We start from the raw sequence: 22,812 nt of genomic DNA, 5'->3' as shown, positions 1-22,812 counted from the left end.
GAAGAAATCTGCAGACAGAGGGTCTGCTATTTATGGAAAGGAAAAGAACTGCAGGAGCAACACCTGCAAAATTGATCTAGTAGTAGATAAGCCCAAGTAGGTGAATACACTATTAGCAGTAACTAATAGCCCATCTGCAGCTAGAAGGTTTAAAAAGAAAGAAAAGCATAGCCTGTACCATCAAATGCCTATGTAGTCAAAATGGGATCCCTGGCTGAGTCTGCCAAGGAGATTTGCCTGGTGACATTCCTCCCAAGCACTTTTGTCTTGCAGTCACCAAACTAACACAACGGTAAAAGCATCCTGGACTTGGGGAGCTGAGCAGAACAGTGCAGTTCATCCCACAGGGACCATGTCAGGAAGGAAAGGAGGAAGAAAGTCAGCAAAGCCAGAGAAAAATTCATTTTTTCTATAAAATCGCTGGGTAGGGGGTTAGGATAGCGATACATGTTTTACTGCCTCCACAAGAAATAAAAGCGACATGACTTACCACATGGTGCTTGCAAGTCCCACCAGGATGTCTGCTCCTTCCCTTTCTTACGTCTTGAATGTGGATTTTATAGACAGAATGAAATAACCTTCCTGCTTTCTCCCATTGCCAGTTCCTTTTCTTTCCCTTTTTCCTGGACAAAGCCGAATCCCTCTTATGTCAGCAGCTGCCTGGAAAAGCAGTGGAAAACGCTGGTGCCTGTTATCAAATCCACTGGAGGCTTAGACCCTGGGTTGTGTGGTAAGGTATTCAGGGCATTCCTCTCTTTGGAGGCATGGCTTTGCTCTTATTTCAAGCTTTTTCACCTAGTCTTGGCATCAGTCCAGCTAACTATTGGAATAGGTGGAGCTATGAACTTTGCACTCACACATCAAGAAGCTCAGTGACTTGTTTCTTCCCACAATTGATAAGCAAATCGTGGCAGGACCCTTGCCATCTCCGGGCACTCCCGTGGTTTTGGTAGAGGTCTTCCAAGAAGGAAGCCTATGAACAATTGTTTACTGGCTTCTCACATAACTTTTTCTTCGTTGTTGGGTTTTTTTTTGTTTGTTTTGTGGTTTGTTTGTTTGCTTGCTTTTTTTTAGTGAGGTGTAACTCAGCTATGTAATTACAGATTGGGCCTAATCACCAACTACTGGATTTTAAACACCATGAAACTAAGGTTAAAAGGCTGCTGGATGTACAGTTTTAGCTGTGCTCAACAGCGAGACTGCAGCTGGAAAGAGACCTACCAAAGGCCAGATGTTAAAACCAGGATATTAGGTTCCAACTCAACTCTTACAAAGAAACATTTGAAAAGCAGCTCATTTAATCTTTCTCTTAGTGCACTGAAGGTATTCAAGCATTGTCCACCACTTGCATACACAGAAACAGGAAATTTGTTCAGTGACACAGATAATTGCTGTGTGGATTGTGAAGCAAAACCTTCTTTCTAGCACAGGATGCAATCCCTGAGGTGAACAGCAGAGGACAGCCCCAGAGCAGGCACTAAAGACTATGAGCCGATACTACCCTGCTAATCTGACGATTTCCTCTTACCCAGGTAGTGGCTGTCTTGTGCCCTGAAGCTTGGACATAAGCAGACAGGAAAAGATGGACCTGAGCTAGAAAATCAAACTCTCTCTGGATTTGTAGGCAGACTTACCCAAACCCCATGACAGTTCTGATCTAGGTTCTCCGTCCACGTTTCTGCTTTCTTTATTATTCATTTAAACTCAGTAATCTTACCCAGCCTTTTGCCCTGACATTACCTAGCTGCACCACTCTCTGCAAGCCAAGAAAACATACCTCCCTTAAATGAAAGAAGTGAGGGTTTGGCCCCTGACCCGTTGAACCAAAGACTGTCGCTAGTTGCAATGGTAGAGATGCTGAGTCATCTGTTGAAGCTGAAAGGACTTCATCCAACTTGATTTTTCCTGTTCTCGCTGCCTGTGGTGTAAGCGCAGGCTTTATGAAACTACTGCAATTATCTGCAGACCCATGCAGTGTTTAGGAACTCTAATCACATACACTTTTCTCTGTCATCTAAAACGCTGAACTCTTACTGCTTTTGCCTTTTCTGTCTCAAAGAGATATGTCTCTGTTTCATATGTAATAGAAAAAGCTAAAGGTCTCAAAGGTCTGCTTTCCAGAGAGTAATACCAAATAACCTGAAAAGCATCTAGTCTCCTCCTGGAAGATCTCAAGAGCAGCAAAAGCATTGGATAAGAGGATATTCCCTACAGACCAAGAGCTGACTTATGAACACCCTGTTCAGAATCACCCGTAGATTTGTCACCATCCTGCCTCCAGTGAATCCGGCACACAAAACCACAAGTACTGAGTATGTCGAGGCAACAGCCATGCCTGATATTGCCAAATAGGTGGCAACAGCCCAGTTATGACATTCTTGCTAGGTATTAGTAAGGGCTGTCCTTTAACAGTGCTGCTAGGACAGCCCATGGGTCAGGAGATGGCCAGCAGGAACAGTGAGAAAGCCTCAGACAAGCAGATCTCATGTACAGCAACTCATGCACAGAGGGAACTTCTTCATGACCTTCCACCTAAGTGTGTATTTAAACCAACAAGTGGTCTAATGCAAAGGCAGAGGTACGGAGTACAAGCCAGCACACCATACCCAAGTGACAGACCTCACATGCTTGAAGTCTGCTTCAGTACAGCAAAGGACAAATAAGGACTCATTTAAAAAAATAATTAAAAAATCAATGATACGGTGTTTGCCCTAGCAATCAGAATTGTGACTGAACAAGAGCACCAGCTCTGTTGGAGAAGAGGACTAGAAAGAGAAACCAGGGCTCATCCTGGTGGCTCTGGTATCATCCAGACCTGGAAAGAGATTTATTTGTAATATATTATTGCCGCCCTCTAGTGCTTTGGAGAAGAATCTGCCCACAATTATTACCCATAACAGACGTCAGGTAAGTGAAACATGCCATTTCCGGGAATGAACAGCAAAGGATCAAAATAGTCAGCAATATCTACAAAGGAGAAGATTAGAGACAGCTCTGAGTGGGTATAAATCCATGTAGCCATCAATTATTTCAAATTAGTTACATCAATTTAGAGCATCCCTGGAATCTCGCCCATTTTTGTTTCCAATAGCAACAGACTATCAACAAATAGATCTTCTGCCTTCCCTTTACTATATCCTGAGGCAAAGGCTTTCATCAAGAGACTGGCAGTTGCTGAAGATAAGGTGGCAATGGCCAATAATCTACAACACCTAAAACTGCTCTTGACACTAAACCTGACACTAATATCTTATAGCTATTAAATTATCTTCTGACCTCAGTGATAACTTCAGGTCAGCAATCAGAACATCGCTCATAGTCTCCAGAACACACTCCACATACCTCTGCCATTGCTGTGCCTGTTCTGTGGCTAAAAGATAATTTCTTTAGAAAGCTCATTAAAATAAACAATGTGCAACATAATCTCTACTCACATCTGCTTAAAAATAACCACCAAGCGAGCAAACACTTAAACCACTCCATTGCTTCTGATTTTAAAAGTGATAGCAGAGGTCTGTGGGAAGCAGCTCAGAACGACTACTTCACCCACCTTTCCCCCCACCCTTCCAAAGAAATTTATTGCATATCCATTCAATTTAAAAAATGTTGTTGTGTTAGAACTCACCTCACGAAACCGAAAACTATACATCTCCAGTCTCTGGGGAGATCTGTCAGAAGCAGCAACACCTTCTTCAGCATCCCAATCTGGTTATATAGGGCAATTACCCTTCCCAGTGTTTGCCAGATATAGGCATATTCAGGCTGGAATCTAATTCTTCAACTGGTAAAGTCCCACCGCTGCTGAAGACAATCAGCATCTTATCCATTATTCTGTCCCTCTATCTGGATAACTGCAACATTAGCTTTTGCTTTGCAAGGGAACTCTAGCAGTAAGGGAAGGAAATTCGGGCCTTATGGTCAGATCACAGAACTGACACCCTTGTTTTTCTGAGTTTTGCCTCCAATTCTCTGTGTGCCTGTGGACAAATCTCTATAGAACATATTTTCCCTCTGTCTGTATACTTGACACATTCTGTGACGTCTACTAACACAGTAGACACCTCCTTTCAAGACGCCAGTGATTTCTCACAGTCAAGAAAAGGCCTGGCTAACCTTTTATTAAACCTTCTAGACCCTGCTCTTGAGCCAATATCCAAATGCAGGTGACAACCTTCTGCCCACCTGAAGTTCCACCTGTGTCTGTGGTGGCTTATCACATTATTCTGCACTTCCACTCATGTCACCTGCCTGTGTCGTTAATGATATATTTACATCCCTGTATGCACACACCTGCACATATTTGAATTAAGACAAGCTGGTAAGCAGCTACTCCCCCCCTTGCCCTGTCTGCTGGCTGCACCTGTGTGAGTCCGCGTGTCTCTGGCCCTGGCAGGATCCTGGAGACAAGGATTCCTTGATGCTCCCATCCTCCTTCCCCATGCCCTCTGCAGAGGCCATTGTGTCAGCTGCAATGTTCAAACATGGTTCCCACCACGTAACCGTTTAGCAGAGAACGCAGACTCGGGGAGGCAACAGAGCTGGATTTGAACGTCAAAGCTGGTGCAACAAAGAGGTTGCTGATAAACCGCAGAAACCCACTGGTGTCCTCCAGTAACTGGAACTGGTAAGGCTGGGCCACTGAGATCTGCACCCAGTCTGGATCTCTTGAGCTGCTGGTTGCAAGCAAACAACCTGTTGTTCTATGTTAACATGTCAGAGACCAAAATCTACAGACAAACTGCAGACATGTAGCTGCAGGGAGGAGGAAATGCAGCCTATAAAATAATGACAGACATTGCCATTGAATCATGGTCACTGTCAAACTGCCCACACACTGTCTGCACAGGGTAAATAAAGATGCAGTGGGAATGGGTAAGAGATTTAAAGAAAGTCTTAGAGCAAAAGGTTCCAGGAAATCAATCCAGCTTACCAAAAGAATGGGGAAGGATGTAGTAGGGAACTGGTCAGAGAAGGATCTTCAGTCACACAAAGCTACTGCAAGAAGCTGTCTGTTGCAAGAAGCAAAAACTGAATGCATGCAGAACTAGCACCACAGCACGTATCTCCCATGGCAAGAGGGATTCACCAGCGAGACAGGTGACTCAAGCACCAGGGTCAGCCGTGTATTTTGGTAAACCATGAGTGGATGTTTTCACAGAAGATAGTTTCCTAGATCAAGCACCCTTGTATTGAACTTGAAGAGGGAAATGCTTCAGGGAAATCCAAAGACCTGTGTTACGCTGAGATCAGTCTAAGCAATCATAGCCCTGTCTTCTGGCCATAAAAACCCATGACGCACTTAACCTCTAAACTTACCGTCCATGTCTGATTGTGCAATGTTTATTCCTGTTTATATGACAAATAAAGGAAACTAAGCACTTTGTGCTACTGTCTCAGTGTGCGCAACTGCTTCCTAGATACCACGTAGCTACTACTGTGGCAGGAAGGGCTGGCTTCTGATTAAAACTTGCTCGTTAGAAACAGGTCTTCTGAAGTCTATTCCACTGTCTGCCCTGTGTGCAACAGGGCAAATAATACTCAGTGGCCAAGCCTGAACACGTTGCCTACTCTCTTGAAGGCTAAAATTCACATGCTGCAGGTAAACAACCTTCTCACAATCTTTCTACAAAGGAGGCACCTCAAATCAGAGCTGACGTGCCGGATTTCATTGCTCTTACTCCATTTTCCCATCTGTAAAATGGGGATTGACTTCAAAAAAATGGGTAACTTACTTCATGTGGGATGACTATGAAGTATCTGTGCTTTATTTCCAGAGGCAGCAAGAATCATGATATTATTGCAAGGGATGTTTGGGGGTTGGGGAAGGGAATGTCCCAAAAAAAGTTTACAGGGGTAAACTCGCCTTGCAAAAAGAGGAAAGCATGGGAGGTCAGTGATGAGAGCTGGGCTGGCTGCAGAGGTCTAAATCCTCACTGTCACCGATGAACCCAGTCAGAGACTTCAGTAGGGAAATGCCTGCCCTGTCCCCTTGTTGATGGTCTCTTTCCATCTCAAGGTGTCCTTTTCTCCGTACAGAGAGATTTTGTTGAATCTGCTTGAGGAGAAAACATTAGGGTCTCTCCTCTACTTGTGACAGTCCTTTAGGACAAGTCTTCCCAGTTCCTTTCTCATTAGCACTAATGGTGTTACGCAGCTGGAGTGCCCTCGCCTGTGATCAAATGCCAGCAGGAAGGGCTGCGATGCCACAGCCTCCCGAGTTACTGCCAGGACTTTCTGAAGGGGACAGGACATCTCCCAGTTCAATCTTCCAGATGACTGAGAATCATTGCAATCGGAAAAGACAGCAAGGAAGCTGGAGTTGGAAGAGACATGCTAAAGTCCCTTGGACTGGCCAGCAGCAACAGCCATCCAGCCAAGACACATGCCATTGGCTGTCAAACCCCATTAGACATGGGACAATGAACATAGAACAGTAATATCTATCACAAAGCTGAGTGCATGACACACTTCAGAGAGAGCCAATCCTTTCATTTCCACCTACGAGTGATTCTGCGAGTACACACTGTACCTTAGTAGCATGACTTAGGAGATACCTCTGTGCAAGTCATGGCTAAGGACGCAGGGCAGGAACCCCTGGCCCATGCACAGGAAGGTGACTTTCTGGTGGACGGTGACCAGCTGAAGAGGGAGCAGGGAGTGGGACAGCAATATGTGTACCCAGACCCCCCAAAAGAGGAAGCACTTTAACATTTGCATGTATTTGCTTCCTTTCTGGTGCCAGGGTTACTTTTAACCTCCTTACCTCTTCCCATGGCCTCTCCTGCAGTTGAATCAGGCTGCTAATATTGGCCTTCAAAGCTGCACAGTCAATTCCCCAAACCTTCCATTAACCCTACTTGTATCCCAGGTCCACAGGCTGGAGCAGAGGGAACAGATGCAAGAAAACAGCCATCAGCCTCTCTTCCCATATTTCATTTTCTAGACAGGTACGTGACTATGCAAATCATTATCACATAAAAGCTGAAGCAAGAGGACATTCACTGTAACTCAGGCAAAGAACAAGAGTTAGCGCTGGCATGTTGACTATGCTGCATCAGCTTGTTGCATTTTTTGCCTTTTGTATTTAAGTTGTGCCTTTTTTTTTTTTTTTTTAAGTTGTCTCTTTTTTTTTTTTTTTTTAAGTTGTCTCTTTTTTTTTTTTTTTTTAAGTTGTCTCTTTTTTTTTTTTTTTTTAAGTTGTCTCTTTTTTTTTTTTTTTTTTTGTGGCTCACATGTTATGGTCTCCAGCCCCCCAGTCCTATTCCAGTGTCGCTACACAACTGCATGCCTCGGCTCCTACAGTCATCACGTCTCATGGGTTGCAGTAAAAGGAAGATGCGCATGTCTTAAATCTTCTTCCTCAGTAACAGGAAGTGGTCTCACTTTCTAAATTTTTGCTGAAACTCTTTAGCTGGGGGAAGAAAAAGGGAATCAGTTTGCTGTAAAGGCTTTACAATCAGTTGTGCTTCCACATCTGTGTTTCATATGAAACAGAAAGAGCATATATTTTAGTACTACCCTTTTCCAAATCACACATGAATGACAGAGATAACTGTATTTGTCAAAGTGCAGAAGCTTCATTTCTCTACACAGCACATCGTGCTTCTTCCTACAGTGTTTTCGAGACATATAGCATTAGATACTGAGTTAAGAACTAAAAGCTAGATAGATGTTCTCGTTCAGTTTTGTTTTATTAGCATAAGAGGCTTTCTTAGCTATTGACAAAACACACTGGTGATGCTAGTACAGGGAACAAATTCTGGGAAAAATAAACCAAAATTGTTATTAACAAAACTGCTACTCTTAAATTTCTCAAACCTCATTTTTGCATTTGTTATCTCACTCTCTCAACTTTAACCAAAGCCCAAGTACTTGCACCTCTATCCAAGTACTAATCACCTCCAAACAAAACAGACAAAACTCAGTTGTCTCTAACTAAGGTGGAACGTGCCAATTATGCTTACTTGGCCAAATCTGAAGATTTCCCTTAGAAGCTGTCAATTAACCCTTCTCTGCAATTTTTATCATTATGTAAAGTAGCCTCTTCATCCCCATCAAAACAGAGGAAACTATACACAAAAACCAGCAGCCTCAGCAATGAAACAGAAATGGAGCATAAGCACTGCCGGGTCTGTACTCATTGCCACTGTGCTAACCAAAACATTTGCCTGTACATATGAATGACATCAAACTCTGCTGGCAGAGACTAAAACAAACCTTGCTAGTTTTATGTAGAAAATATATAGTTTTATATAGGTACAAAATGCTCATCGCCTACGAATCAGGCTCTCATTTCACATGAACTCAGTAAGAAAGTGATAAAAACCCATCAGCTATGTTAAGAAAATGTCCTGCTCCTACCTTCATCCTGATTAGGACATTCACAGTTGTGGTGAAAATATTTAATATTTGTTCTAATCAGATAAAAAACAATGCATAACCTTTAAAGAGTATATTTTTATATGTCACCAGTGTCACCTATTAAAAATAGGAAGGATTTTAAAAGATGTGACTTGCTTATTGCTTGTGATACTACTTTCATTGACTAAGATAAGTGAATCTTTGATTATATCGTTTTGACCAGGAGAGAGAAACACAGACATTGATTCTAAGTTTAATTAAAACATCTTGGAAAAATAAACTTGTAACAAAGTTGACCTAGAGGGTTGTCAACTAGACTTTCCAAGATCAGTCATAATCAAATTTGTTTTGAAAGTCCAAATAGACTACAGGTCAGCTCTGATGGAGAGGGCATGTTTCTTATTTTATCCACTTCTGAAAGTTCATTGACGAGAAACATATGTAACAGGAAAGCTTCGTTAGCTTTACGCGCCTCTGAACTCTTTTGGTTTTCTGCTCAAACAGCAACACTGTTGGGAATACGATCTGGGGAAAGGTAGTAGTAAGGAAGCTTTTTGTTCTTGTTGCGTTCGGTGATGGCGTTAACGATCTCATCCAGATTCTTGCGGAATTTTGCCATAGCCTCTTTCACCGGCTTCTCCACGAAGTGTTCATCTGGGTACATACCCAGAAACAGCTAATTAAAAAACACCAAGAAAACATGCTTTGAGAAAGCCAAGGCTATTCTGTTTCAACATTATGTCATTCAGCAGAACAACACCCAGAGCCACACAAATGCTACTACTGAAATAGTACTACCAGTATTTAAGCTAGCCCACATTGGCACTGCCAATGCAAGATGCTGTCCCTCCCTCCACCGCTAGCTGCTTCTTTTCATCCCTGCATCTCTCTGCAGTGCCAGTTCAGGTGTCTATGTGGCACCTCCGCCACCTGCAGGTAGCTGATCTGCTGAGAAATCAGCTTGCCAAGCCAGGTCTCTGCGTAGCCACTCAAACATCTGTGCTGCTGAAGAAAAGGACGAAAAGGACAGTGTGGGAGGGGGATGAACAGCCAAGGGATGAAAAAGGAAGATGACTGCTTCTTTCAGTGACAGTGAAAGTTTCTGTTGACTTAAAACTGTCCTTCAAAATTCAACCTGACAGTTGCTTTAGTCGGCTTGGACTCTAAGGGTGCCCTGAATACCGCAGTGCCAATATGCATATTCCCTGCTTTAGGTAACTATTTCCCATGATACTGCCCATACTACTGGCTTCTCAGCTGAAATCTGCTTTCTTCTTAAGACAAACTTCAGAATTACCTTCTGTCCATCATCTTCCATTTAAGGATTTCAAAACACATTCTCCAGACACAGCCCTTGGGTGAGACAACCAAGTACCTACAACCTCATTTTATGTGAGGGAAATGGCTAAAATCCATGCTTGCAAAGCGTCCTGTAGGTTTGTTTTGTTTGCACTCCACACCAGCCAAGCACAGCCACAGCTATAGTGCATGTGGCACTGGGGCAGATTTTCCAAAGGGACAGGACATGGGGACATAGCGGTGCTGTAGTTTCTGAACAGCACTGCTGGGGCAAGGAGTGGAGAAAACCCTTGTGCCTCTGCAGCCCTCTTCCTCACACCAGCATCCCTACTCAGCAATGTCATACTTGAGTTTAGAAACTTTCGTTTCAGCTGAAACACAGCCTCCGAGTAAAAATGTGACTTCTCATCTAGAGCAGGTTTGCATCTTGCAGAACAAGGGCAAACCCACACCATGGATACATTTCCACAGACAGGCAAACATGGTCCAGTCAAGCACAGAGCAGCACTACACTCTTGTGAATCCCTATGGTCTCACCATGGCCCTCATGGTCTCACCTACATCTGCACCACCTAGAGAAGGGAGGTGAACTTACTTCATTGTCCTGGAATTGGCTCAAGGCCCAGACAGCTCCAAGATGCCAACAAGAACGGCCCCTGTCTGGCAGACTCTCCACAATTTGCTCGATGGTGACTGTCCCCTTTTCCGTTGGAGGAGGGCGGCGCATTGTTGGTGGGGCGTTGGGAATCCAGGAACACCAGTCATACTGCACAACAAAACAAGACAGCACAGTGAAAAGCTACAGTGGTCATTATCTAGAGACAGAGTTTGCTTCTGTAATATGAGCCTCTTGGAAAGAGAAGATACTAACTAGAAGACAGAGAGATGCTCTAGAGAAGGACTGAAGGAGACAAGGAAGTCCCTACCGTCTTTCTCAGGATCTCACAAGGGCAAGAGTTGGGTTGCCTTAATGGGAGCAGTTATTCTGCTAACCACAGACATGTGCCACACAGCCCGCATTCACCAACCAGGCTAGGGACTTTGTTATTTTATTAAACAAAGATCTCTTGTGATAATCTGATGAGACCTCTGATAAAAACCCTGTAATTGATAAAATCTCCTTTTCTGAAGTTGCTCTTTTCTGCAAAATTCGCTCTAAGAACATGCTCACAGTATTGTGGTCAGGCAGTAAGAGAGGCAAAGGATGCTGGACTACGGCATGTGGATGTGGCCATGCTGAGCACCAGACTGGGAACTCAGAATCACTTCTGGCCTGCTTCAATGTTGTGGGATGACGATGCCACATTTTGCCTCAGATATGACCCTGAGTTTTGCCACCATCAGAGATGTTGCACTTACTATAACTCTCTTCCAAGCACTTTTTCATTACTGTTATATATATCCCCTGCCTGGCCTGAGGGAAAGTCCCATTTCAGCTGTGTGCTACGCTTACACTGAGCTCAATGTTCTCTCCAGTGCATGGCCATCTCCTCCTACTTTCAGCCCTTTTTCTCTGCCATTTTTTCCCATGGCTGAAGATCCCTTCACTGATGGACTGAATATCCTCTGTATGCCAAATTCCCCCTCTCATTCTCTGAAGGCTCTCTGCTAAACCCTGATAGCCTGGGCAATATTAAGAGATAGTTTCTCTGTGGTACTTGAACAGACAGGATTTCCTGAGGGGAAGGCTGGGAGATGTCTCATTCACTTGTAATGACAGGTTAGAACTGAATAGTCGCAGAGGTCCCTGGTCATGGATGTGGCACAGGAATACTGTGGGTTCGTTTGACACCTGGCTCTAGACCTGCTCCAGGGCTCCTGCGCTGCCGGGGTGGACAGGAGGATCAAAATGGAGAGTGATATGGGATGTGTTTGGAAATAATTACCATAGGAAAGATGGTCTCCCTGCTTATCTGTAAGATCATTCATGCCTGAAGCCAGAACATGTGCCAAAAAAAAGCTCGCAGAATCACAGAATATCTCAAGTTGGAAGGGACCCGTAAGGATCATCGAGTCCAACTCCCTGCTCCTCACAGGACTATCTAAAACTAAGCCATATGACTAAGAGCATCATCCAGATGCTCCTTGAACTCTGATGGGCTTGGCACCATGGCCACTTCCCTGGGGAGCCTGTTCCAGAGATCGACCACCCACTCAGCAAAGAAGCTCTGTGCAATTCAGCCTGACTAAGAGATTTGCTTCTGGCTGTGAAGTCTGCTTTCCAAAATGCCTTCATGTTGGAAGAAGCACCATTTGAAAGGCAGGCTGTTACTATAGTTTCAGGGCAGATATATGTCAGTAAAGGCAGGCAGGGATAACACAGGCTATCAGTATGTGACTCATTAAACAACACAGAGGAAGCTCAAAGTTGCCAGTTAGCTCGCAAACTCAAAAACTGATCAGCAATGCCCTTTCCATGCATTGGGATTGGTGCTTTTGAAAACTGGACCATACATGACTGTCCTGGTCTGAGCAACGCAGGACTAATTTATCTTCTAACGCTTGGGGAAACTACACTTTTAGAAGACTCTAGTGTCTGAATTTGTGAAAATGTTTACTTCACAGCCAGCTATGGTGTGTGGGTTTCAAGGTCTCAGTGTTTTTGAGCTCACCAGGTGCAGGGATGAGGAGGAGTGAGACCCAGGCACTTGACCCGCGCTGGGCAATATGATTATTTCATACCATGAACGTCACATCAATATAAATTAGAAAGTTTGCTGAGGAGCTCTCTTCAGGTGATCCTGAGAACTTCTTGTCCCAGTGCTGGACCCCTGAGCCCTTCCCTTCCACCTGAAGCTGCAGCGCTCGCAGTGTCCGACATTTGTTGTCCACTGCTGGGAGTGCACAGCTTCCCACATATAGAATGGGCTGAGTATAATCCTTGTCTCTTTTATATTGGTATCGGTATCAATATTGATTCTTTAGTGTTATTAATGTTAATTAATAACACTAGTCTTATTCTATTAAATCTGTTTATATTTCAACCCTCGTGTTTCCTTGTTTTTCCTGATTCCCCTTGGCCAGAGGGGTCATAGGGTGATAGAATAATTGTCTAAATGACAATAAATTATTGTGGATTTCTCAAACTGTAACAATGACCAAAGCCTAGATTCTCACTGCTTCAAATTGGTATGTATGTCGGTGGGAACTAAGTACCTAGATGTCACTGAGGATCTGGACTCCCGTCCCACTGACTTCAATGAAACTTCACCTTATGGAGGCTTGTTTGTGCTGCCGCAGCAAGTAGAAGCAGAGGTCCTGCAGACGTGTATGGCAGCTTTCAACTAGTTAACTCACGACCCTTGGTAAATGCTCCATTAGCCCAGCTAGATCGATGTTCTGCCGGGACTGAGCTGCTGGAAATAGCCAGCTGTACCAACTCAAAGATGGATGGTGTATGCCGTGACGTGAACTGCAGTCACAGCACTGAGCTGTGCTGCACATGTTCCCTAAGCCACATCTGAAAATGGGATGTACGCTGCTTCAGCACAGGCACGCTGCCAAATTAGCACAGCTTACAACAGCAACCCAGGGTAGCTGCCTGGGACTGCACTCACAGCAAACGCAAAGCAAAGCCACTTAGTATAATTCATTGCATTTCATTGCAGAATGTGCCACAGCCTACCAGCACGCACCCAGGCAGTTCACGTGGTGTCTGGAAGACACGGTAGCTAGATGGTGCACCTGAACCCTTCAGCTTTTCTGAAAGGGGTCTTAGCAACCCATTTAAATGCTTAAAAAAAATTATTCCCCATAATAAAATCATTGAAACTAAAATATACAAGCTAGAACCCCTAAATTTGAGCTTTGGTACTTACTCGAGACCCAAAATACCTTTCTCAGCTTCCAAAATAATTCTGTTTCCATGGGCTTCATGGGGCTTTGCAAATGTCTCTGCACTTATTTCCACCAGAAAGAGTAGTGTAAGGTCTGTACATCTACTAAAAAACATTTCTCCGGCCTTGGCCTGGTAGATGCATCTCCCAGCCCAGAAAGAAGAACAATCTTCCCAGAAATTCCTACCTGACCAAAATTCACAGCTGCGTGCTGGGCCGATGTGGTGAATATTATCATCGTGAGATATTCTGCCAGCTTCTCTCGTGTCCTGATCGTCTTAGGAAACCCTAAACGAGGAAGAAGAAACGCTTAAGTAACCCAGCTACAAAGTAACCCAGTTACCCAGTAGTAACCAGCTATTCAAAAGGCATGAGTTAGGGGACCGTGCAGCAGTCATGGAAGAACAGGACATTCTCTTTCTGAACCTCGCTGTGCAGGCTAACAGGAGTCACTCCAACTCTCTGTGTCTTGGCTCTCCAGCCGTAAAAACAGATTGACCCTGCCTTACCTCATACAGGTTTGTGAGGCACCACCACTGTTTGCAAAGTATGTGGCGTTCCTTAAGGGAAAGGCAAAGTATAATTACACCTTTCAAAAATACGGTATCCCTGTCCTCTCACCCTACCTACCCTGCAGCAAGGAACCCAGAGAGTCCACAGGGCAGGGGCCTCAGATGCACCCTTTTTCTTCAGTCTGCAGTGCAAGCAGGGAAGGTTCCTGCCAAGGAGCAAACGACCACGTGCTTGTATTTATAAAGGTCCGAGGCTCAGCAATCAAGCGCACTGTGAGAAAGTGTGCAGGGAGAGCTTATTTGCTGAAATGGGAAGTGAGGAAATGAGAACTTCTGAAAGAGAAACAACAGGATGAGGAACAGAAATAGTTGCATCCAGCTGACTTCGAAGGGGAATGACCAAACAGAGCTACATAGAGAAATAAGGGAACAGCCAGGGACTAGGGAAATCTATTGCTACCAAAGCACCCCCAAGCCCATCTCTCTCCTATCCCCACCACATCACAGTCCTGTGCTGTACTCCCTGTCCCAGCCCAGCGTGGCCACAGGTGCCAGGGTACCTAGAGACCTGTCAGCATCCTGGGGCGAGCTGTTTGCATGCTCAGGCTGCCTGTGCCAGCTGCTTCATATCTCCCCCACCAACCTGATGCAGATGTGAGCTCAACCTGAGAGGGGGAAGAGGCACATGGTAGCTCTGGCCAGCCACCAAGCCCAAAGAGGGGAGGATCCCCTCCTGTGTCTTGCTATCCTAAGCCCACTGTGCTCATCTTTAAAGGGGCTTGGCATGGTCGCAGTCAGAGCAGCCCTCCTGGGGCAGGAACAGAGATGGGAGGGGGAGCCCTGGGTGCAACAGTGTCTCCCCCATTTATCCTCCTTCCATTCTTTACAGACCCTGCCAAGTCCCCCTGCTCTCTGTCCCAGCCCTTGGAGTGACAGCAGCGCAGACAGGGATGCGGCAGGCCTAAAAGGTTTCCCACCTCTAGTGGCAGTCCTGCCACCAGTGGTCCTTGTAGTGTCCCACCCCAGCTGTAGCCCTGGAAAGGCTCAGTACTTGTCCCATATCAAGATGCTTAGGTCGAGCATGAAGTTCCTACTAGCAGGCCATGTCTAAGTTTTTCCTAAGAGACAACTAGGAAAACAAAAATTATAGCAAGTAGGTGTCCCCCAACCCTTTGCTTGTCCAGGCAGGTAGAGCCCAGAAGGCTGTTATATACCAGTTCATAAAGGCAATGAGTGGAAACATCACAGTTTTGCCTGTAGGTCTCACGTACTAACATGTGTGCATGCAATGCCAAAGCCATCTGGCTCAGATCACCGGCCAACAGGTGTTTCCAGATGTAAATCAGTCAGGAGAGTATGAAGAATCCCCATCCACCTGTATAAATTCCTGAAAATCTCCTTGGACAAAATGTGAGTGAAAGAAAAAAGTCACGTTTAGGGAAAGGCAGGAGAGTGTTAACTGAGGCGGGAGAATAGAGCCATGTTATGGATGAGAGGTCCCACAGCCAAGAAATGAGAGGCAGTGAGAGGAGACCGAGCAAAGGAAAATATTTCTTGGAAAGAATTATGAGTATCTTCTCTTGAAGAGAGCAGAACAGCTCAGCGATGGCACAGATGATGAACAAAGGCAAAGTGCAGCAAGATAGCCCTGGGGAGGTTCTTACTTGTTCTTATTTGCTGCAAGGTTTGGAGGAGAGGATTCAAGGGGGTCCCGCTGCTCCTTGTGATTACTATCAGTCTGCCTGGTGGTTCCAACAGCACATACAGACAGCTCCTCCCCTAATGCTTAACGCATGAGCAGACAAGATCAAAGGACTAATCCCCAGCGTACAGAGATTACATGAGTTGCCCGAGCTCCTGGTGAGAATCTGTGGCAAAGGAAGAAGCTGTCTCCTGAGGGAGGGAGGGCCTGATCCAGGGTCTCACCCATAAAACTGAGCATGTTTTGGCTAAGAAGTGAGAGGGCCTCCAACAGTTCAAGGTGTGCTGTGCACGCAGCACTGCTGTCAGCAGGGACTCGACAAGCTTCAGGCCTGGCTGGGCCATCATACCTTACCTGAGGCCTTCACACCCCTCATCCCATAAACGTAAATGTCTTTGACGAAGGCTTGGAGCTCCACATCCTCACACACCACCTCGTCGCTCTCATAGTAGATGTGAATGACATCCTCTGCAAAACTGCAGACATAGGAACAAATGAACAAGACAAAATGAAAAGGACAAAGCAAGCCTGCTATTCCCTGAAGACCTTCTACTGACCTTGCAGAGGAGGCAGATACTGCACAGGGAAAGAAAGAAGGGCAAGACCAGTACTCAACACCCTCCTACCTCCCTCTCACAAGCAGTGGGAATGCATAGAGGCAACTTTGATTCATTTCTAACTGCAGCATCACTTCCTCCCCCAACAAAAAAATGCTGGACCACACTGCATACCCTGAACAGTCCTGTGTGCTTTACTCTCTTATTTGAGGCTTTGCTACCGCCCAGACCTCTGTCACCACATCTACATCCTTTTCTTTGCTTAACACAGACTCCCTCGGGCATATCCTCATGGCTCTCACACTGGGAACAGGGGTTCCCAAACTGTGATACCAGCACCATCCCTGCACGTGGGATACTCCAAAGCTGTTCCTGAATACCATTCAAATCGTTGATCCCCTCCTACCGCACATCCTTTTCAAGTGGCACACTCCAAAGTGGGGGTGGCCCAAGAAACTTCTCTTGGGGAAAAGAGGTCTAGAGCTTTTTCCTAAACTGCATACAGCAGACATCTCCTCCCTGTTCAGTTCCTCTTCTCAAAATCCCTCTTTCTATAAAAGCTTCCCAGGCTAACTCACCTCAGAAAGAAAGGCTCTTAAAACACTGAGATAACAGAAATTGTTCTGAAAGCAGTAAAAACAGGTAAGCCTGATTTCCCGAAGATTTGCATTTCATGACGGCATGACTGGTTAACTGAGCTATGCTGAGATATTCTGTTAGCTCTGCAGGTATCTATAATCTCTTGCTAAATATTTTGACAACAACCCATAGGGTGAAACATTTGACTGCAGAAGCTGACTGATGGGATTAAGAACTGTTATCCAATACAGATTTCTCTCTGAACAAGCTATAAATATAGTGCAATTTGGAGACTTCTACAGATCTGTCAATGTGGTTTCTATTTACCAACCAAGACAAGAGTTGTTATTTAGGCAGAAAAACAACTGCATAAACACAAAGTGTTTAAGTAATTTTGGCTTCCAGAGGAAGCCAAAGGAAAAGAAAAATCCTGCAGAGATAAAGGTGCCCTGCATGAGCTCTGCTTCCACCACCTGGCACCTGTGCCAAATGCATACAGAAGGTAATCCGTCTCTTACACAACGGCAGTATTTTAGACCCCCTTCCATGCAAATAAAAATGAGTATATGAAGTGCAGACGAGGCCTTTTGGGTTGTAATATTGATCTGCAGTTAGATCAGAAATAAACAGCTGAGTATTCAAGAAGGGGTTTAAGAATTTGCCGTGTGAACCTCATTGTTTCTATAGGGACAACCTTATCAGCCTTGTTAAGTCTGGACCATCTATCACATGCAAAGCAATGCTGGGGATAGAAGTTATTTCATCAAAAGAATGGAGACTGACACCCCTGTAGAGCATAGGAGATTCATGGTGACTAGAGACATTATGACCATGGGTTCACGAGTCAGGATATCCCACACTCAAAAGGGTACTGGCCCACGCCACTTACAAACCAAATTACTCAGGAAGAATCTCTCAGCCAAGTTTGAGAGAGTGTAACGTCTTCCTCCAGCTAGGTTAACACCCACAAACAGACAAGCCCAATTGATTTGGCTAAGCACTATCTGGTATTTGAAAAGACATATCTCAATCAGCAAAGAAAACACAGGAAAGAGAAGAGGGACAAAAAAACCCAACAGACTACATCAAGATAACAACCACAGAATAGTTGTAACTTCCTTTTCTCTCAAATGGGCACTAACAATTGCAGGAAATATTGCAAGATAACCCCTTGCCAAAACATAAAGAAAACACAGGAGACAGAGATGTACCCAACACTTAAAACATTACACTTGCGTTATAAACCCCCTACTTTGCATACACAAAAGATCTGATTTTTAATGAACATGCTTTTCAAAAGCCATGTGATCAGAAACAGCTGCATATTTAGCAAGCAACTTATGCATGCAAAAATACGTTTTTTTGTTAAATGAAACGCTGCCGTAGAATAAAAAACATATGAATCATTCCATTCTGAGGCAGTGTTTCGTATCTGAAAAGGAGCCACATCAGTGTGGTCGAGCAGCCTTGCAGTACCTTTCCTGACTCGGAACTGCTGCCCCTCCTGACAAAACTTGGACCCCGTGATTTTAAGAAAGGTTTTCCTTGAATCAGTTAATGCCGAATTTACTGAGTTACAAAACACAACTCTCATGCAAGCCAAGCTTACATTTCCACTCCACAAGAACCTTGATGAGCTCACATGGCTGGCTCAGAGACCTGGGCTCTCTCTTGGTTTGTGCACAGCTGGAAAAAAAAAGCTAATTAAATTCCCTACGCAGGGCTAAATTCCAACTCACTGAACTCTGTGAAATCCTATAGAAGAGCAGATACTTACAAAGGGGCCTCCGAAATACAGAATGCAAGTAAATGGGGCTGAAAAAAGCAGGAATTAACAGTCTTTCAAGGGTGTGTGCTTGACTATATATTTTTCCCCAGACAAGAGATGCTGGATGGAAAAGGCACCATGTGACTAAACAGCCCAGGTGCTGTCCACAAGGCTGTGATGAAGAGGAAAGCAAGCGGAGGGAAAATTAAGTCTATCTCTGTGACAGTGACTTTATTAGCCATTTCTAGAACTACAGTCTCTTACCTCTTTATAGCCTCCCAGACTTTAATGCCGTCATCCCGGTAATAGTAGTAGGGGATATCCTCTTTGCTGTCCATCCCTTTAGCTTTGATCTCCTCAGGGAAGCAGAGGGAGCTGTAAGTCAGATCCTTCATTGCTTTCTGTACCATTTGTACATGTCCTCCTCCACCTGTAGCATTTGCCTGCAGGAAGAACAGCAAGACAGGAACAGCAGGAGATTATGCTCACTTTGTGCTGAGACTGGCTTTCCAAATTCACAGGAGATGGTATTCAAAATGCTGGTGAATCTGTTTTTCAAGGAGAAAACCGTATCTCCACACAAACAAGTACCAAACTGCAGAGGTCTACTGCAACTGTGCATTTTGGCTTCAGAGATTTCACACCTCTCCCATGAATCACTGTTAATATCCACATTTTCTCCATAGGTAGAGCAGAGATTTCACACCTCTCCCATGAATCGCTGTTAATATCCACATTTTCTCCATCATCTGCTTATAATGGAATAGAATAATAAAACACAGCAACATCGAAGTATGGAACCCAAAGTGCTTTCTGCCAGCCTTATGCTGCAGAACCTGTGTGTGTGTGATGGAAGGCAGCCAGGAGTGTGTTAGAGCAGGCTTTAGCTAAGCCACCCACTGCTGCTACAGAGTGGTTTAGGAGAATGTATTAAGGGATGCAGGGTACTGTTAGCCACCCTGGAATTTAAGCCAGGAGATCAATCCCACTGGGCGGCCACTGATGAGGACTGGCCAGGGTTTCAGTATATGTCACATTTGGAAAACACAGCATGTCCACAACAAACAGCACTGCAAAACTCTTCAGATGATCACTGCACAAAAGCCCCCAAATGTTGCCTTTCTAGCATATGATGCCAGTGTGGTAGCAGTAGTCAGCTTACACTTATTGTCCTCCAGCTGGTTGTTCACCTACATTAGAGCAAACAAATTCTGGAACTCCAAGATCCCCACTGGCAGGTCTTAGCCACACACTCACCCCCCATGCAGCGGTATGGACATGACGCTTCTGTTCAAAGGGATGTGAGTCCCTGCCAGGTCTCCACAGCAGCAGTGGAGTACAGAAGGCAAGTAAGGTGCCTGGATTTAACCCCTCTTTTCTCCTTGGGCAAAAAACTCTCAAGCATGGAAGCTATTTTTGGAAGCTATTTACCAGAGGTGTAAGGGGGACAGGGCTGTTCTGCAACACAGGCTCCCTCTCTGGAAGCACTTCTGAAACCTCCCCAAACTTCCCATTTGCTGCATTGGCACAAAGACCGCTGCATGCCAACCTGTTGTGGTTCCTAGATGCAGCGTGCCACTCCTCGGGGAGCCAAGGAGGAAGAGCTGGGTACATGTTAAATAGTAGTACAGTCAGATTGAGATGTTCAGATCTGACCTAAGAGCTGCACCGCAGTCCATGATATACGGCTACGTTTCACTGACTCACACGAAGCTGACTTTCTATCCTAGCAGATCTGCTGTTTATGGCAATTCAAGAAGACGGGCTGAAATCTGTACCCACTATTTGTGAGCTTAGAAATCTATCTTACCTACACGTCTTTCTCTGATGCAAATTTCTCTTTTGCAATCACAAATTCTTTTGGTCACTACCCTGTCCCAAAATGAATAACTGAGTACTTAAACGAAATTGGGAACTTAACTGCATGCATTCGTGTGCAGGGATGTATGTGCCTATTACGTTACCTTGCACTTGGCTGCATAGATGTAAAAGATAACACCTTTAGCACAACAAGGCATCAGTTCTGTGTGCCAGCTCCTCAGGTGATATTAGTTACGTTTGCCCTTGAGTAGAAAGGTCAAGAAACAAGGCAATCTGTGATGGTTAAAGGATAAAAACACATACAGAATCATGAAGAATAATGAAGATTTGCAAAGGGGATTACTTACCTTGTCAAAAAGGCCACATTCACAGATAAGCTGTTCTCGGGCTTTGGTATTGATGGCTATTGTGAACCTCATGTGTGGCACCAAGAGCTGTGAAATGGGACAAACAATGAAAGAAGGCAAATTCTCTGACTGAATTCAACAGGAACCAGGTGTAAAGTCTGAGGTCCTGGAAGTCCCGGTGGCTGAGCTGTACATTGCCGTGCAGGGCTGCCAGGCAAACTATTCAGCTGAGCTACCACCACGGCTTCTTTTGGTTTGTCAGACTAATGTGATAACCCCCCTTAATGCCAGAACCAACCTTGAAGAGGGGATGTACAGCAGGCAGCTGCCGGAACATAGCTATGCTGAACACCTCTGAGACTAAGTGTGTCCGTAAGAGATGGGTCACTGTCTGGTGGATGTGAAAATCAGATGAGCGAACCCAAATTTTAGCTAGCAGCCAGTCATACGTGGCATCTGAAGGAAGGAATATGGGATTGTCTGGCCCAGGCTTCTGACCAAGCTGAAAGATATAAAAAGAACACAGACCCCCAAGTCATTCATGTTTAAGATGAGACAACAAGCAATGTGTCCATTTAAAGACTCTGACAGTAAGCCCACCTGGATTGCAATGGGTACAATTTTATTCTCCAGATTCTTATACAGCAGACAGATGGGTGCAGCCAAGTACTGTATTGTGCACGGGTCTGTTTTGTTGGCATCCACACCATCCAGCAGCTCATAGTCCACAATGAAAATGTTTCCTTGCTGGGGAGGGGGGGAGAAAAAAAAAAACAAAACCACGATGTGTTTTAGTGGAATGCAAGCAGCAAGGCTCGAAACAAAGGTTGGGAAGTCTCGGCCAGAGGCTGGCTTGTGACCTGTGGGTACAAGCGGCCACTGGCCCACCCTTGCTCAGGGATGATGCCGTTGAGACAGCAAGCACCTCTACACAAACTACCTGACTTGTGTCTGCTGAGCCTGATAGTGAGCCTGTCAGCAAAAAGCAACTACGTATTTGGCATTTATGCAGTGACGTTGATATGCAAACAAGTTTCATGCTGCCAGGTGAAGACACTCTTATGCTTGTCATACAAACAAAAGCAAGGCAGCACCCTTGCCAACCCTTCTTCAGCACATTAGTTCAACTCTGCGAGTGACAACAGGGTAAGACCCTACCAGGAAAGGGAGAGGCACTTTTCCCCTCTGAGGCAGTCAGTCAATCCCTAACCTTTCAGAGGAAACCACCGAAAAAGGACCCTTCGCCTCCTGGTGACTTCTCTTTAACTGGACCTGGAGAAAGGCATGGCCTGCAGCTCTAGGATAGCGGCAGAAAACAGTCAAGAGAAGTGTTGCCAGTCTGCAGAGACAATGAGCTTTGCCATAACCAACCATACAGCCTGAAGAGAGGAGATGTGGCTGAAGGCAGTTAGAACAGGGTTTGGAAGTTAGAGGATATGAGAAGGAACAGATGAAGTCCAGCCTCACTCAGAGCCATACCTTCACTTCCTCCTCCAGGGTCAGGTTCCTCTCCAGACTGCATTCTACCATATCCATAGTCACGGGCAACTTCTTGGGTATCTCTGTGCATCTCCGGATCAGCACAGGATTGCATCCATTCAGGAACTGGTAGCCAAACATGAAATCTTCCTTCCAGTGCTGCATCACGTATTCTAAAGGAAAAACAAGCCTGCAGCATCAATATCTGCACTGCATTGTAGGATTCATCCCTTCCTCCCCACATTTTGTTATGCTGCACTGCAACTTTGACTAAAGTAAGTAGCAAGAAAAGGAGCCAAAAGGCGCCATAGAATTTTATGAAAAATCACTTAAGTTAAAAGAACGATGTAATCTTTGCTTTTCACTTTGAGAAGAATTAAATTGATAATAATTTGTTTCTCCATGTACGGAAGCAATGAGAAGTAAAATATTCCATTCCTACAAAAAACACTCTCTCCATCTGCAGACCACCTTCTCAGGTCTTCCACGATATTTTTAAGTCTCACTCTTCAAATTCTCAGGGCATACAGTACAGAGGGATGAGTCAAAAG

General features: G+C 44.9%; 1 protein-coding gene across 1 annotated transcript in view; it reads right to left on the bottom strand.

Moving 5' to 3' along the window:
* Positions 1-8,636: 8,636 nt before the first annotated feature.
* ALOX5 (arachidonate 5-lipoxygenase) overlaps positions 8,637-22,812 on the bottom strand; it is a 25,787-nt gene continuing 11,611 nt past the window's right edge. The window contains exons 6-14 of the mRNA XM_009888824.1: positions 22,262-22,434; positions 21,383-21,529; positions 21,081-21,284; positions 20,783-20,869; positions 18,879-19,057; positions 16,065-16,186; positions 13,684-13,784; positions 10,256-10,426; positions 8,637-9,037 (exon numbers count right to left, since the gene is read on the bottom strand). Coding sequence (XP_009887126.1) covers positions 8,858-9,037; positions 10,256-10,426; positions 13,684-13,784; positions 16,065-16,186; positions 18,879-19,057; positions 20,783-20,869; positions 21,081-21,284; positions 21,383-21,529; positions 22,262-22,434 — 1,364 coding nt within the window. The 3' untranslated portion in view covers positions 8,637-8,857. The remainder of the gene's footprint in view (positions 9,038-10,255; positions 10,427-13,683; positions 13,785-16,064; positions 16,187-18,878; positions 19,058-20,782; positions 20,870-21,080; positions 21,285-21,382; positions 21,530-22,261; positions 22,435-22,812) is intronic.

The sequence above is a fragment of the Charadrius vociferus genome, unplaced genomic scaffold, assembly GCF_000708025.1.
Source record: "Charadrius vociferus isolate BGI_N301 unplaced genomic scaffold, ASM70802v2 scaffold436, whole genome shotgun sequence".
In the NCBI taxonomy this organism is placed as follows: Eukaryota; Metazoa; Chordata; class Aves; order Charadriiformes; family Charadriidae; genus Charadrius; species Charadrius vociferus.
Note: the sequence above shows the minus strand (reverse complement) of the source record. Positions and strands in the feature narration are given on the sequence as shown.